Source organism: Gavialis gangeticus, unplaced genomic scaffold (genome assembly GCF_001723915.1).
Source record: "Gavialis gangeticus isolate Ggan-Ray unplaced genomic scaffold, GavGan_comp1, whole genome shotgun sequence".
In the NCBI taxonomy this organism is placed as follows: domain Eukaryota; kingdom Metazoa; phylum Chordata; order Crocodylia; family Gavialidae; genus Gavialis; species Gavialis gangeticus.
The window spans coordinates 9489108-9503798 of NW_017729025.1; the positions used below are offsets into that span (position 1 = coordinate 9489108).

Sequence of the window (14691 nt, forward strand, 5' to 3'; positions counted from 1 at the left end):
TCCAGATCCAGATCCAGATCCAGATCCAGATCCAGATCCTGGTGTCATGTCATCTGGCCCTCGTGGCTCTACATGGATCTGTAGGGAGCATCATGGGCCACAGCCCTGCCTGTTAGATTGGGCGCACAGGGCAGTATGGGGCCTGATCCTGGTGCGGGGGTCCTATGGCCCTATCGTGGCTGGGCAAGGGTGGTACAATGCTCAACCCCAGCACACAGAACCACCCCCCCCTCGAATAGTGTAGGGAGTGTGTGCTTGGGGCCAAGACTTGGAGTGCCACTGGACTACATGATCATAATTGTAAATTAGGGCTATAAAATTTGCAACTGGAAACCAATGGAAATAACCAGCAACAGGGATCTGTGAATGAGGTAGAGGTGGAAAATAGGCCTCCCAAGCTGTGAATGGTCATGTAATATGATCAATATTCAAAAATAGGCATTTGTAACGGAAATACTGCAAGAACTTAACTGCAAAATAGAAGTGCTACTCCTGCCAAAATACACATCATATGTCCTAGGAGGTCACAGAGTTTATTTTACAAAAATCACTCCAAGATGATTCAAGTCCATTGAAGTATAAACTATAAAATAAAGTGCAACTGCAAACTGAGGAACATACATGTGAAGGGAAACTTTCCTAATGTCAATATGCTCATTTAATCTAGGGCTGAAACACCTGGTCTCTGGATCCAGACTACGATGAGTTTATGGTAACCGTTCAGAGACTGATATTGCCCAAGATTTCTCATACCAGCCTGGAAGACTTCTGCAAATTATTCGAACAGAAGTGATGGATATCTTCCACTTTTATGTAACCACTGGCATGTGATTTCTTCATTCTTGCAAAATGCACAGAGGTCTTGAAAAAACTGCCTCTCAGGTTTTCAGCTGCATCCAAGTCAAAACACAAGAAAGAAACTTCTTTCAGTTCTGGCTACCAGGGCAGGTCAAGAGCTAAAGGTTTAACTCTAAACTTCCCCAAAATCTGACAGATTTCACACAGATGACATTTTCCTTTTGTTCCATTTCATTATTAAACAAAATATAATTATAAGATGGCCTTTTAACCCATGCCAATGTTCAGTCATTTAAAAATTAGTATATCTGTAGGCTCGCAAAGGCTGTGTGTACAAGAATCTGCCAGTCAAAGGAGCTGGCTTGAGATTTAAACAAAAAACAGGGGATTACTTGTTTCATACACAGCTCTGGTGGGGTTTCTTCTTATGGACATTCAGCATTCAGTTGAACAGTTTTGACACGCACCAGAAGTCTTTGTTTTGTTTCTCAAGTCCAGCTTAAGAATCAACATGAAGCGTTATTATCCATTAATCCAGTTGACGATGATTAGAATTAAACTGAGAAGACCAACAAAAATGCCAAACAAAAGTAATGCACAAGCCTGAGAAGACAGAAAGAAAAACCCCCCCACAAATGAATATTTGCCAATAGAAAGTACTTTAGACTTTTGAGAACGATAGTTAATTGAAAATGTAATTACAAAAGGAGAGAAAAACTTCCTCTCCTCCACTGACAGGTTTAAAATAATGCATTTTAAAACAATCTGCTGTATTTAAAATAACTGATTGATAAGTATTCCAACACAGCTGCTTTTTCCAACACTCATTAAAGACCACATTCAGAAAGAGATCTATCCACACAAGCACTAGGCTAAGTCTGTTTTGGGAATGATTTCACCAAGAATTCACTTTCAAGGTTGGTTTGGCATGTTCACAATATCCACCTGGGAACTGTGCAGAGGGGTGTGCTTAGCTTATTGAACTAAATTCCTGGAAAGGAACGACTTCCATTTGGCTCTATGGACATGTAGAGTTCCCAAAGAAGTTAAGGAATAGAAATAAAAAATTCTACTTAACAGACAGTTCAAGTTAAAACAGACTGCTAACTGCTGCGAGGATAGCCAGCGTAGACAGAAGTGGACAGCACAGAAACTGTGTTTAGATACATTGTTTTCTGTTCAACAACACCAAAACTGGTGTTGCAACACTAGGTGGATTATAGATTTATAATAGGGGGGGAAAAAATCTAACATGTTGGATTTCAGAGGGTAGGTAAAGCAAAAGTTCCCAGCTACTCGACACGTTCAGTTGTGAGGGAGTGCCAGTGCTAGAGAGTATTGCTAATACTAGTGCAGTCCAATGGGCAGTAACAGTAGAAGCAATGGTCTGCCAGTATTTTAAACCTCTGCATTATTTAGCTTTCCTCAGCTGACAATACCCTGGTCACTGGCAACAGGTCTGTTACCTGGAGTAGATTTCCGCCAAGGGATACCACTGGTGGTTCTGCACCTCTTGTAGCTGTCACTGGAAATTTTAAATAAGGGGGGCAGGGGAGGGGAAAAAGGGGAGGACTTTTCCAGACAGATTATTTGAGACTTGTGTTTGGCTTGACTATCAGAACAAAGCCAAACTATTGGAACCACATTTAAAAGCACAGATGTGTCTAGAAAAAAAAAAATCTCAGATATGACTATTGGGGAAAACTAGATTTAGATCAACATTGTGGTACTTAGACCTCTTGCTAGTTACAAAAACGTGATCAGAGAGATGGATTGCATTAGCTTCAGGATGACTAGAGAACTGAAACAGAACCGAGCAGAAAAACTGCCAACAACTATTGTAGACTTCACTCTACTGAAAGTCAGTGCAGTGCAGGAGGCAAGGCATATATTCTGCAGTATTAAATTTATTTAAAATTAAACCTCTTGAATATAACTAAAACATTGGAAAAAATAACATACCCCAAGTTTCTTCGGTGATATAAAGTCCTCTCTGCTAAGTTTAAGATAAAACAGTCCGGGATATACAAAGACCAAACTTGTTGATGTGGTAGAACCTTTAAGACAGTAAGAAAGATTTTACTTGCAGCAAGATTGGCGCTCGAATACGCAGATAATATACAATCTTTTTGCAGAGGGGAAAAACCCCAAACTTACCAACTACTCCAAATACGTTTCTAATGTCAGGCACATACATTGCAAGCAAAACAACAGTTGCATTAAGTGCTAAAGTGACAAGAATATGGCGTGTCCACGAGGCAGGGAGATGAGAGAAAAATATCATCATTACAGCCTTCCTTGCCTATTTAAAAATAAAGGGGAATAAAGTCAAGGCAGGTACAAAATTTTACTCCAAAAGCCAAATTATTATTTCCATTGTGATAAAACACAAATCATCATTTAGATTATCAGACTTTATTGAGAAGAGGAGGTTTTTGTTAAGATACATGTACTAACTTATTTCAGCAAAAGCCAAAAATAGGAAGGCTGGTACATATGCGCGCACGAGATCACAGACACACATACACACTATTGATACAGGAGATATCTATGCACAGGGATGGATTCGGGGCGGGTGCAACCACACACCCCTTTCATTCCTGCTGTAGATACGGTTTAAAACCAACTGTGTGGCAGCAGTGAAATCAATTGAAACCATGGCCCATTATTATCTATCCAGTTCCTCCTATACACTTGCTTCCATAGGTGTTAATGATCCTCTCTCCTTTTTAATAGTCTTGTTCCACTAATCAAGCGAACCTTTCTCCACAATTCTGCTGTGTTAGCTGCTCTAGTAATATAGCTCCTGTCCTGTTCACAGCACTAAAGACTGTCTTTAGTTCTAGCTAAAATCATTAAGTCAGATGTGGAAATAACTTTCAGTGAAGCACCGGACTGCTATCGGGTTGCTCAAGAAAGCTACCCTTTACTTTATGAATCTGAAAAAGAGCTGTGCCTTTAATTCCAGTGACTACAGGAGTAAAGAAACCAAATCTTTTGATTATTTTTCTGCCTTGTTTGTTGTGTTTTTTATATTTAATAGCAAGTTAATGCACATTCCAATAAAGTAATATTTGTTTTTGCATCAATTTTAAAATGGAAAATATAAGCCATACACCCCTAGCATATTAGTAAAGATCGCATTTATTTTTCACTGTAGCAAAATGTGTTGTTCCATATGGGATGATGCATCACATCATCTGAACTCCCCTTTTCAAAATCCTGGATCTGCCCATTATTGAATTTTTTTGTGCACAGAGACTATTAATAGAGGTACCTAACTGTTTATCTATGGCAAATGATTGTAGTAGCTGGCTACACTTTGATGCTCATATTTGCTGATGGGACTGTTCATTTACACAGACTTACGCTGAAAACTGAAGGCCCTCTCCACATGTTAACCAGTTAATTGAGCAATACCTGTAAACCGTGCAATTACCTAGAAACCAGCTACACATCCAATGTAGCTATTCCACCATAAAAAGTTCCAACCAGCTATAAAGTTAGATCTTGAAAACGTGTACTAACTTCATAGCTAGTTGCTATTGAGCTTTAATTTGCATGTGTAGCAGGGTCTCCTGTGTGGCTGGGAACACCGTGAGTTGATAGTGTACCCCCTACCAGCCGCAGGGGTGCACCATGCTCAGCGTAAAACCCTTGAGCCCTAGGGATTGTGGCAGCTGTGATGCCCAGAGCTCAGGGGTGTTTGAAAGCCCCAGATCCTGCAAATCATGGCTACTGCAGTCCCTAGGGCTCTGGGGTGTGGGTTCCCCTGCACTGGTAATAAGGCACAATGGGATTTAATCCACAATTGTGCCTGCTGCCATGCATGTGTGACATGGCAATAAGTCCAATTGTGTGAACTGCGCATTAGATCCCATCGTGCCTTTACCCGCACATGTAGAAGGAGCCTGAATGAGTTCTCACTGTGAAGTGTCCCAAACGTCTTAGTCATGTGATAAACATTACCTTAAGCGAGCATATGCCATGAAAACAAAAACTACCTTAAAAACGCTCAGTAAGTCATTAGAGACAGTATATATTTATTCTGCTGACTTGATTTTTCCTCTCCACAGATGTGAAAACAAAAATTTAAGGGGGGGAAAAGAATAACTCCAAACAAAACAAATTTCTGATGGCTCATATTATTTAAATTAGAAACACTGTGGGGTCGTTTAAACCTAATGGCAGCCTGAAAAAGCACAAATTAGCTTAGTGGCTAGCTGTTTTGGAGCTTTCATGGAACATATGCAAGTCTGGAGATCTTTGATCACAAATTTGACAAATAAGTCAGATATACAAAACTAGATATGACTCAAATATCGCAGTCTGCAAAGAATTAGTTACCCTCTGATGGCAACTTCAAAACTGGCAGGAGTACTCACAGGGAAATGGATTAGAGGGACTGTCAAAAGCACAGCAAACAGGAGGCCTAGCTTAACCGTCACGATGACAATATCATGAGGCAGGTACTTGCTGTAACACTGTAGTAATTCTGAGTCTACTTTGTCTGAAAAACCAAAAAAAAAAAAAAGGATTACTTCACAAAGCACTGAGAATTCAGAAACAGATTAAGAGTATTGTAGCTACATATTGATTCTCATAAAGCTTATACTGGGATCAACTAATCGACTGCTCTATGCCCACTGCAGCATGGAGGTAATGTGCATAACATTTCTTCCTGGCATCAACGAAGCCAACTACAAAACATCCATTTGAAAACAGGCAGAACCTAAAGATGGCCCCAACCCTGGATATGTGAAATCAAAATATATACAGTGAAAAGATAAGCATTGAGATGAGATGATTGAAGAACAGGAATGTCCAAAATTCACAGATGTACATATATGAAGTCACACACATTTGAATATTACACATAGCCCCCCAATGCATTACATTTGAGACCTGATTAGCTGGTTAACTGTGCCTTAAATAGTAACCTGGCCACCTGCAGAACTCCATCTAAGGCATGATAATGCAGTAAAGGAATTACGTTATTTCACAGAAAAATGTGGACTAATGTGGCTTGTGTCACACCTTAAATTAAAGATGTGGCTGGGACCTGTCAAAACCCTGTATGCCTCCCAGCTGGGCAGCACAACATAGTTTTAATAGCTCCTTGTGCACCAGCTGTATAAACCCTCATGAGCCCAGGCTCCCCCTGTACTAGCAAATAAGGCATGATGTGGATCTAATCCTCAGTTCCCAAAACCATGTGTCCTGTCATTCACATGCAGCATGGCAGGACATGCAACTGTTGGGATGGGGGGGATTAGATCCCATAACATAGGGAATAACGGTCACAAGCTGGCAGAGGGTAGGTTTAGGCTAGATATCAGGAGGCGCTACTTCACGGTTAGGGCGGCTAGGATCTGGAACCAACTTCCAAGAGAAGTGGTGCACGCTCCTACCCTGGGGGGTTTCAAGAGGAGGTTAGATGAACACCTTGCTGGGGTCGTTTGACCCCAGTACTCTTTCCTGCCATGGCAGGGGGTCAGACTACATGATCTACTCAGGTCCTTTCCGACCCTAGAAACTATGAAACATCTTAAAGTGAATGTCTATCGGGGCCATTACACGTCAGCTGTGGTATCAGTACTGACAATGAGACATGAGAGTAATTGCCACTCTAGTACCTATAAACACTAGGTTAAAGTGGAAAAAAAAGATGTCTGTATTGGGACCCCACAGATCTCAACCACAGTTCCAAAACTGTATCTGCCCAGAAAGTTGGTAAGGATGTTTTAGCACGACAGCTGGTTCATGCAAGAAGCCCTTTCAAAATGGAGTAATAACCTTGATCACTGATTGTACCCAATATGAAGTTATGCCTTTTGATGATATATTGTCCTCACTGTAACTAAAGAACATATCTGAAAGTCTCAGCTGCTGTAAAACATAAAGGGATTATTTTAAAGGGAATAACGATAACAGCAGTATTTTGCTGAGCATGAAAGGACGAACAAAATATTGGAGGTGAATTTTGGAAGTACCCTGGAGGGGGGTAAGAAAGAACTGAAGTGGTGGGGGGAAGAACTGGAATATAGCAATAGGTTCATAAGCTCCGTATCTGATAGTTAATAGTTCAATTACAGCAAGCCTTGTTAAAAAAAGGTAGACTGCATTTGGTGAGAGCTTGGACTACTAAACAGAGCTGCCATTTGGCAAATGTCTTTAAGTGTCTTACTGGCTCAGAGTGAAGAAAAGAAACGATGAGGAAGTAACAGACTATCCCGTTAGGCAGTAAATTCAATTCCCCCAATGGGAATAGCTGGATTTGATTGGCCATAACCAGGGCCTTTTGATATAGCCTTCAAATAAGAAATCCAAGAAGTGGCTAGTGGGGCTTGAAAACTTTGTTAACCAAACACAATAGGAAAAGAACCAGACCCAATAAGATTCTGAATATTTTTTTCTGTATTATTTTATAATCTTTTTTCCATATTATTTCTAAAGAATGCATGAATATTTAGCCTGTTCAGCTCCACACTACCTGCTGCAGCTTGGTATGACATATTTGGGAGACCCTGCTATAGCACTGGGCTAGATGCTGAGAAGTACTGATGCTCATTAACATTTCTAGTTTAAAGAATAAAGACCTCAGGGGTAGTGAGAGATCAGAACCATTTCTGTTCAATTTGGATGCAGAAAGAGGATGGCATTCATACAGCCAAGGGCATCACACCGTACAACCGGATCTTTGTGTCTGGGATGCACAATAGGGAACCTTTTTGGTTACATCAGATGACAAATTCTCCCAGAAGCAAACTCCTGCTTCTTAGCCAACTGACCTTGCACCTTCAACTTTTCATCGATAAAACTGTAAGTAATACAGACGAGAGAGAAAAAAAAAAAAAAAAAATCAGAATTTCCATGAGTAGCTGCAAAGCCACTAATTTAAAAAAGGAAATCCCACTAACTCCTACTCACTTGTGCATACTGCTGTGGTCCAGTATGTACATTCGGTTGCTACTGTTAGACCAATTACACAGGAGAAGAATGATGCTACTGGTCACACTACAACACAAGTCATGACAGTCAGTAGGCTTAAAAATAAACAAAAAAATTTTGACTTTTAAGATTGTGATTTTGGTTTACATACCAATGAGAACATATAAAGGAGCAAAAACGCTGGAGGCTACAAGTGGGAGAGGAACAATGGAAAACGCGCTGGTCATACCCTGTTCACGCTCCCTTTCAGTAGCTGTACTCTGCCCGTGTGCGACACAGGAGACTGGGCAGGATGGCCCCATAGTCTGACCAGTACGTGGCAGTTGTTATGTTCTTAAAAGATGACCCTCAATTACTGCCAAGTTAAACTTAGGGTGGTACAAGAATTTAAGAAAGAAAAGGAAGGTAACTAGAGCATTTTAAAATAGAGATAAAAAGTTTTTCAGCTGTGATGATAGCAATTTTTTAATCTCCACTACAGCTAGTCTTAAAATGGGGAAGTTAAGTTAACTCCTTCCCCTTCCATTGTAGTATGTAGTTGGCTATGGGAAAAAAAAGAGAGAGGAATAATCTGTAAATAGAAAAAGAGTGAACTCTGAACACCTTCCCCTCTCCTACCGCCAAAGAGCCTCAAGGAAGGCGGTATTACAGAAATTTCACCAGGGTTATTTCACCCTCTATCAAACTAACTCTGGAATACTCAACCCAGCAAAAATTCATTTCTTAGACACTACAATAAGTGGTTTGCAATTGCCACATGACCACCATATTGTACCAGAAACCAACTGAATGCCATAACTACCTTCATGCTAGTTTTCATGCTAAGCACATCACTAGATCCACTGCCTACAGCCAAGTTCTACATTACAAACACATCTGCTCTAGTCCCACCAACTGGGGTGCACACCGTAGGCATCCGGAGCAAGCATTTCTACCATTACAATACAATCCCCAACTGTAGCCACTCCAGTCAACAGAGCCAGATGCAGACTTCACTCTGACCTGTTACAATAATCAGGAGAAGGACCATAGAAACCATCTCATCATCCCACTGCCCCTAGCTTGAATACACCATTAATGATCTCTAACCCTCCTTGAAAAGAAAGACGGACCATCTCAAAGTAACCCTATGGGATAAACCTGTCCTGGCTTACAGGCAGCCCCCCAATCTCAAACGGCGTCGCCCGAGCAGTGGGCTACTTAATTCCCTGGCTCACTGAGGCACTAGGCCCTGCAACAGACCCAGATGCCTTCTGTGCCCCAACATCAACACAGATCACATAATCATGGGACTAAAGAACATGGGTTATAAATAGGGATAGGGACCTACTCAATTTGTGATTTTGCTGAAACAAAAAACCAACAACCCCAAAACCTCTCAGATGTCCAAGAAGAACCCCTCCCCCCCCCCAAAAACAACCTATTAAAAATAAAATGCTGCCTCCCCAGTGGGAGCCAGCTATCCTCATGGCTGCTGTGGCCTGGCCTTGCAGCCAGCTGTGCGGGGCACAGTGAGAAGGGGAGCAGCCAAGATGGCATGGCCCTGGGGAGGGCTCATGTGATGGGCAGCCCCCTTGGCCAATCAGAGGTGTGGGGAGGGGAGGGGTGCCACTATAACCCCATGAAAAGCGGCAGCTGGCCCCGCGATAGGCCCATGAAATCAGCCACCCGCCTCCTTGAATTCGGTAGGTCCCTACTAATAAACATCCAAGATCCATTGACTTGCAACTCTACCCATGTCATATCTGCCATCACCTATTGACAGTGCCCCTCCGCAGGCTACACTGGACTGATTAGGGCTTGCTCATGTCCTCTCCCAGTCCTGCGCCCCCTCCCCTTCTCCCTCCTGCCTATTGCGTTCAAGCTAGGGGTGCACTGATAAAGATTTTGTTAGCCAATACCAATAGCCGATTATTAACCGACCATAACAGCTGATGCCAATCTGATAACTGGTATTTCGTAACAATGCAAGGCATTTTAAACTACCGACAAACCTTTTTTTGGGGTGCAATCCAGCAGTCTCCTGAGTCACACGTGTCACCATCTTGGTGCTTAAAAATGGGGGTGGGAGCGCTTGAACTAAAGCTTGTTGAATGCACTTTAGTTCAAGCGCCACCATCACTGTTTTTAAGTGCAGGGACACTGATACATTAGTTGCTGCAGCACTGTAGCTAGAGCAGCTGTCTAATTAAAGCAGTGCCCCTCAGTAAAAGTACCAAGGGGCAGCTGCCTGAGCCTGCCCAGCAGGGCTGAGGGGGAAGGTGTGAGCCTAACTGGCTGCCCAGGGCTGGGTGGTCTCTGGGCTAGGCTCCCCACTCTCCTCCGTCTGCACGGGACAAGGCCACAGAGCTATTCCATGCCAGGAGAAACTGGTCCCGGGAGTTGGACTCTAGCAGGAAGAAGGGCCCTTCTCCTTTCCCCTCCTGGAGCTGCTGCTACCCCCCACCTCCAGCAAGCTGCCCAGGGCTTCATCCTGCTCTCTGCCTTAACCCATGCACTATCCTGGCTGGGTAGCACCCTCAGTCCCAGCCCCTGCCCCACTACCTTCCTCACTGTGAGGGCCTCAATCTGCTCCCCCCACCACGCCCCTTCCCCTCCATAAACTTACCTTCAGGAAGCTGCTCTCCATGCTACCTAACTGTATTTCTGGCCATGTGCTTGCGTGCAGCCATGCACATGCACACAGCACCCCCTGAGTCTTGCTCCCCGCAGCCTCCAGGAAGACGCCTTGCAGACTAGAATGCCGTCTGCCTGAAAAGGGAAAGCCACCCTTTCCCTGAGGGAATTCAGGCATCCAGGAGCCCTGGCTCCACAGGGGAGAGGGAACCCAGGCGTCCAGGGGCCTAGCCTGACGGCATAATTAATTGGTAAACATTATTGACTACAACAGGCAAAAAAACCCGATAGTCAATAATGGAAATTTCCCTTTTATCGATGCAGATCTGGTAGGCAACCAATATATCATTGAACTATATAATCAGGGCCGTCCCTAGTGGGCTGCGAATCAGCTCCACTGCCCTGGGCCCCATGCTTTGGGGAACACTGGGGAGCCAGGCAGAGTGGCTGCGTCCAGCCACTTGCTACCGCACTGCTCCCCACTCCCCAGCTGCTGCCAATGGCTGCAGCAGCTTTTTCAGATCCGGGGCACGTGGGATCGGGGCAGCGGCAGGGCCTCGCTCGAGCTTATTTGCCCCAGGCCCCACACCCTGCTTGGGTCGGCTCTGTATATAATGGTTCAAATTTTTCTCCTTCTTACGCACTGCTTTATGCGCATCTCTTTACAACAACTGATGAAGTGAGTTTTGATGACAAAAGCTTGTGCTAGAGTATCTATTTTAGTTTGTCTATAAAGGTGCATATCTACCCTGCCTAGTACTAGTCATGTCAGAAAGATGGCAGCAGTGGTCCTATACCAGCAAAGTGGCTTAGGTATGCCAAGGCTCTCCCATGCAATTCATAGCAGGGACTGTAGGCACCTAGAACACATTTAAAGACTTCTGTGGTCACAAACATTAATGCTTTGAAGAGGCATTTAATTTTGTAAAAAATCTGTGCAGTATCTTAGAGCTCAGTAACGATTATTATTTGCTGAGGGTCAACATGCTTGGTGCTATACAAGATGATGTCCACCTCCACAAACTTTCTAAACCTGCAACACATACTATGAGACCCAGATGTGGGCTTGTTTTCAGAATACTTTTCCCCCACTGGTTTGCTACGAATATTTATTTATTTAGACAAATGTATGTTAGTGTGTGCTGACTTCCAGAGAGGAAGCAAGTTTTGATGAGCAGTTAGAAAGCAAAATCCTTTCAGGGTTTTTACTTTCTAACTGTTCATCAGGGCCACAGAGCATTTAGGTGACTGTATTTGTATAATACCACCATACTGCAGAGGGCAGTTGATCCGGATTGCTGGATGGAAACTTGAAAGAGAATCCAATGCTAGCATGCACACTACCTGAACAAAGCATACAAGGTAAAAACAGAGCAGGGGACATGGAAGAGCAATACTATGATGCTACACAACAAGGCACTGCAAACATTGTCACACTGGAGCACCAGCCACACAACTACGAAGGTGTTTCTATCTACGTTATACAAGGAGATTAAACTGATACGTTGCACAGGTCACTCACCTATTTCTGTCAACGTTATGATGGACCTTTAAAAAAAGAAAGCCACTGTGTAGGTAAGAGTTCTGAAATCTGATCATACACCTGGGAAAATGCAAGCCCTGCTAAAAAGCGGCATCTGGAAGTATTCATGAACTGCATCTTCACCTGCAGACACTTACTAAATTGCTGCTCTAGCATACAGCCATATAAGATGTTTAGCAAAACGGTGTCTGCAGAACACATACGAATGGTTTTCATATGCGGAGTCTTAATCAGAAAACTTGATTCTATCTATCAGAAAAACCAGTAACACCTTCATATCCCTCATGAAATGGAAGGAACTTTTCAAGAAGCCTTCCACACTAATCACATCTTGGTCCCTATGGCCACTATCATCCACAGTGTGTCATCTTGTTTTCTTTCATCCTTTTGTTCTCCTTTAGGCCTTGCACAGCAGAAGTGTTTTTAGGAAGTTACCTTGCGTAAAGAAACATGAGGCAAGTCATGAGTATGACTGCTTAGATAATCATTTGCTTAACTTTCTTTTTTGTTTGATTGGCAGATTCCTGCACCAATTTGTGCAATTTCATTTTAGATAAGCCAATAAAAGGAATTTACATCTTGGATCACGGACTGCCTTCAAGCTGCATGCGGTAAAGCTTCGGAAGAGGTTCAAAGGTAACTAATGCCCCTTGACATCTCCCTGAACCTAGAGCTGTCCTGCTACTAGTTGAGCCCATGGAGTAAGGCATGACAGGCTCTGTGCTGCATGGTGCGTTACAGGGGGGCAAGGCAAAACAAGGAGTAGTTTAGCTTGTGACATGTCTCTGGTGTAGAATTGTACTTACAGCATTGTCCTTTCACTAAACCCAGATAAAAGGGGGAACTGTTTACCTGAGTAATTGTTCAGGCATTAATCTTGCAAAGGCTTACAATCTTTATATGCTGTGAAAATGATGTCACAAAGTTTGCAAACATTAAGCAGAATTGGGACCCAAGTAGCTGTAACTATTTCAAATGTGCAATATGTGCTTTAAATCCTCCAGATATTACCATTATCTACTTGCATGCCAAACACACCATTTTCCTCAAAAATAAGCCCTCTAAAATTGGGGTCCATGTCAAGTGGGAAAGCTGATTTTTCTTTGCTGGAACAGAAGCATGGAAGAATAGAAGTAGGGAAACACCGCTGCAAGATGCCTGTCATGCTTCTCCCTTTGCTGGCCTTGATGAGGGAGAAAGTGAGAGGGCACAGTTTCATCCTTTAGGCCAGGTACAGACATTACACTCTTACTGGTATAAGTGATTACTCAGAAACCAGTTTATACCCATAACAGAACAGAAATTCAGCACGCAGACTGGTTTAAATGTGGAAGAACCCAGTCTAAAGGCACAGCTAGAAGTCACAATTTTTGACTGACCTGGCAACAGAAAGCAGTTTATAGCTGTGACCAAACACAAGTGCAAAGCTGCAGACAGCTTCAAAAATGGTTGGCCAGGTGAAAATCTGATCCCTCATTGCATGAGGCATCAGATGAAGATGTTTCAAAATGTAGTGTCTTCTATAACGTGTGCCTGTGGACTCCCAGCCTGTCACTGTTTTCAGAATGGGAGGGGGGGAAGGGAATGGAGGGAGTTCAGTTTGGGTTTTTTTCAGTCCCCACCGAGGGTGGGACGGGTGTATTGGTGCCGCCCCCCCGAGGGTGGGGGGGGGGGGGGGGGCCTGACTTTACCCATCCCACACTTGAGCACTGGCTGGGGAGCCCCAAGAACAAGCTCCCTCCACTGCCATTTCCCCCTCCCCTTCTGAAAACGGGGAGCACTGGCAGACAGCCATGGCTGTCGTTGCTATGGGAGTCTGCCTGCACGCTCCCAGCCCACAGCTGGATTCCCCGCCCCCCAGGATCCAACAGTGAACCTCTGTTTGGTCTGGGGTAACGCTGTAACTCGGAGCACACTGCAGAAAATGTTCCAAGTTACATCTGGAGCTGCACTTCTGTCTGCACCTGAAGAACTGCATCTCCCCATGAAAGGGCTAATGTGGTCTGTTCACTGCCAATCTAAACTACACCACTTACAGAAAACCTTCTAATTTGGATCGATACCACCTCAGATTCCACTGTTTGAATGTCTGTACCTAGCCACAGGGTCGGAGCTAGTGTCAACCCTCTTTCAGCCACAGTGGCTGCAATCCGGATCTCTTATAGTCAGCATTTAGCCATGACTGGAAACATTTTTTAAATCTTCACTATGACTTCCCAAAACAAGGTGCATGTCTTATTTGGGGGCTTATACAATACACAAAAAAGTAGGCAAGTCCTCCAGAAACTTGTACCCCTTAGCGTGCAAATATACTGAATAATTCAAATCATATAAAAATCAAGGACCAAAGTCCTTGGAAAGAGGCAACATTTTTTACACTTACTATGCAGTGCAGGATGTCAAAAATATTTATTATTACCTTGCAGTCTAAACAGTTGAAGAACATACTCACCATAAAAAGTAAGGTACCCAAACAAGGCAGACACAAAATAGATTACAAAACTCAGACTAATTCCTGTGATGGTCACATTCTGCATTCTGCTTTTGGATGGACTAGAATACAAAACAAAACCAAAACACAAAAGACAAGAATGAATGTTGCTTAAAACTGTAAACTGAACATTTCACATTGTTTTTAAAGACTGCTTGCAATTCTGAGATTCACCTTTTACTTTGCCCATCTATGTTTATAATAAGTAACCACATGCAGGCTCTGTTATGGCAGGAGGTGGGGGGAGGATTGAATGTTGGGCAAAGGATTTGTTCCCTGCCCTCACCCCATA

The 14691-nt window shown here is 43.3% G+C and overlaps 1 protein-coding gene across 1 annotated transcript in view; it reads right to left on the reverse strand.

Moving 5' to 3' along the window:
* Positions 1 to 514: 514 nt before the first annotated feature.
* The window catches only part of SLC38A6 (solute carrier family 38 member 6), a 70353-nt gene continuing 56176 nt past the window's right edge, over positions 515 to 14691 (reverse strand). Inside the window, exons 12-16 of the mRNA XM_019518375.1 lie at positions 14361 to 14461; positions 5184 to 5308; positions 2956 to 3100; positions 2761 to 2855; positions 515 to 1401 (exon numbers count right to left, since the gene is read on the reverse strand). Coding sequence (XP_019373920.1) covers positions 1321 to 1401; positions 2761 to 2855; positions 2956 to 3100; positions 5184 to 5308; positions 14361 to 14461 — 547 coding nt within the window. The 3' untranslated portion in view covers positions 515 to 1320. The remainder of the gene's footprint in view (positions 1402 to 2760; positions 2856 to 2955; positions 3101 to 5183; positions 5309 to 14360; positions 14462 to 14691) is intronic.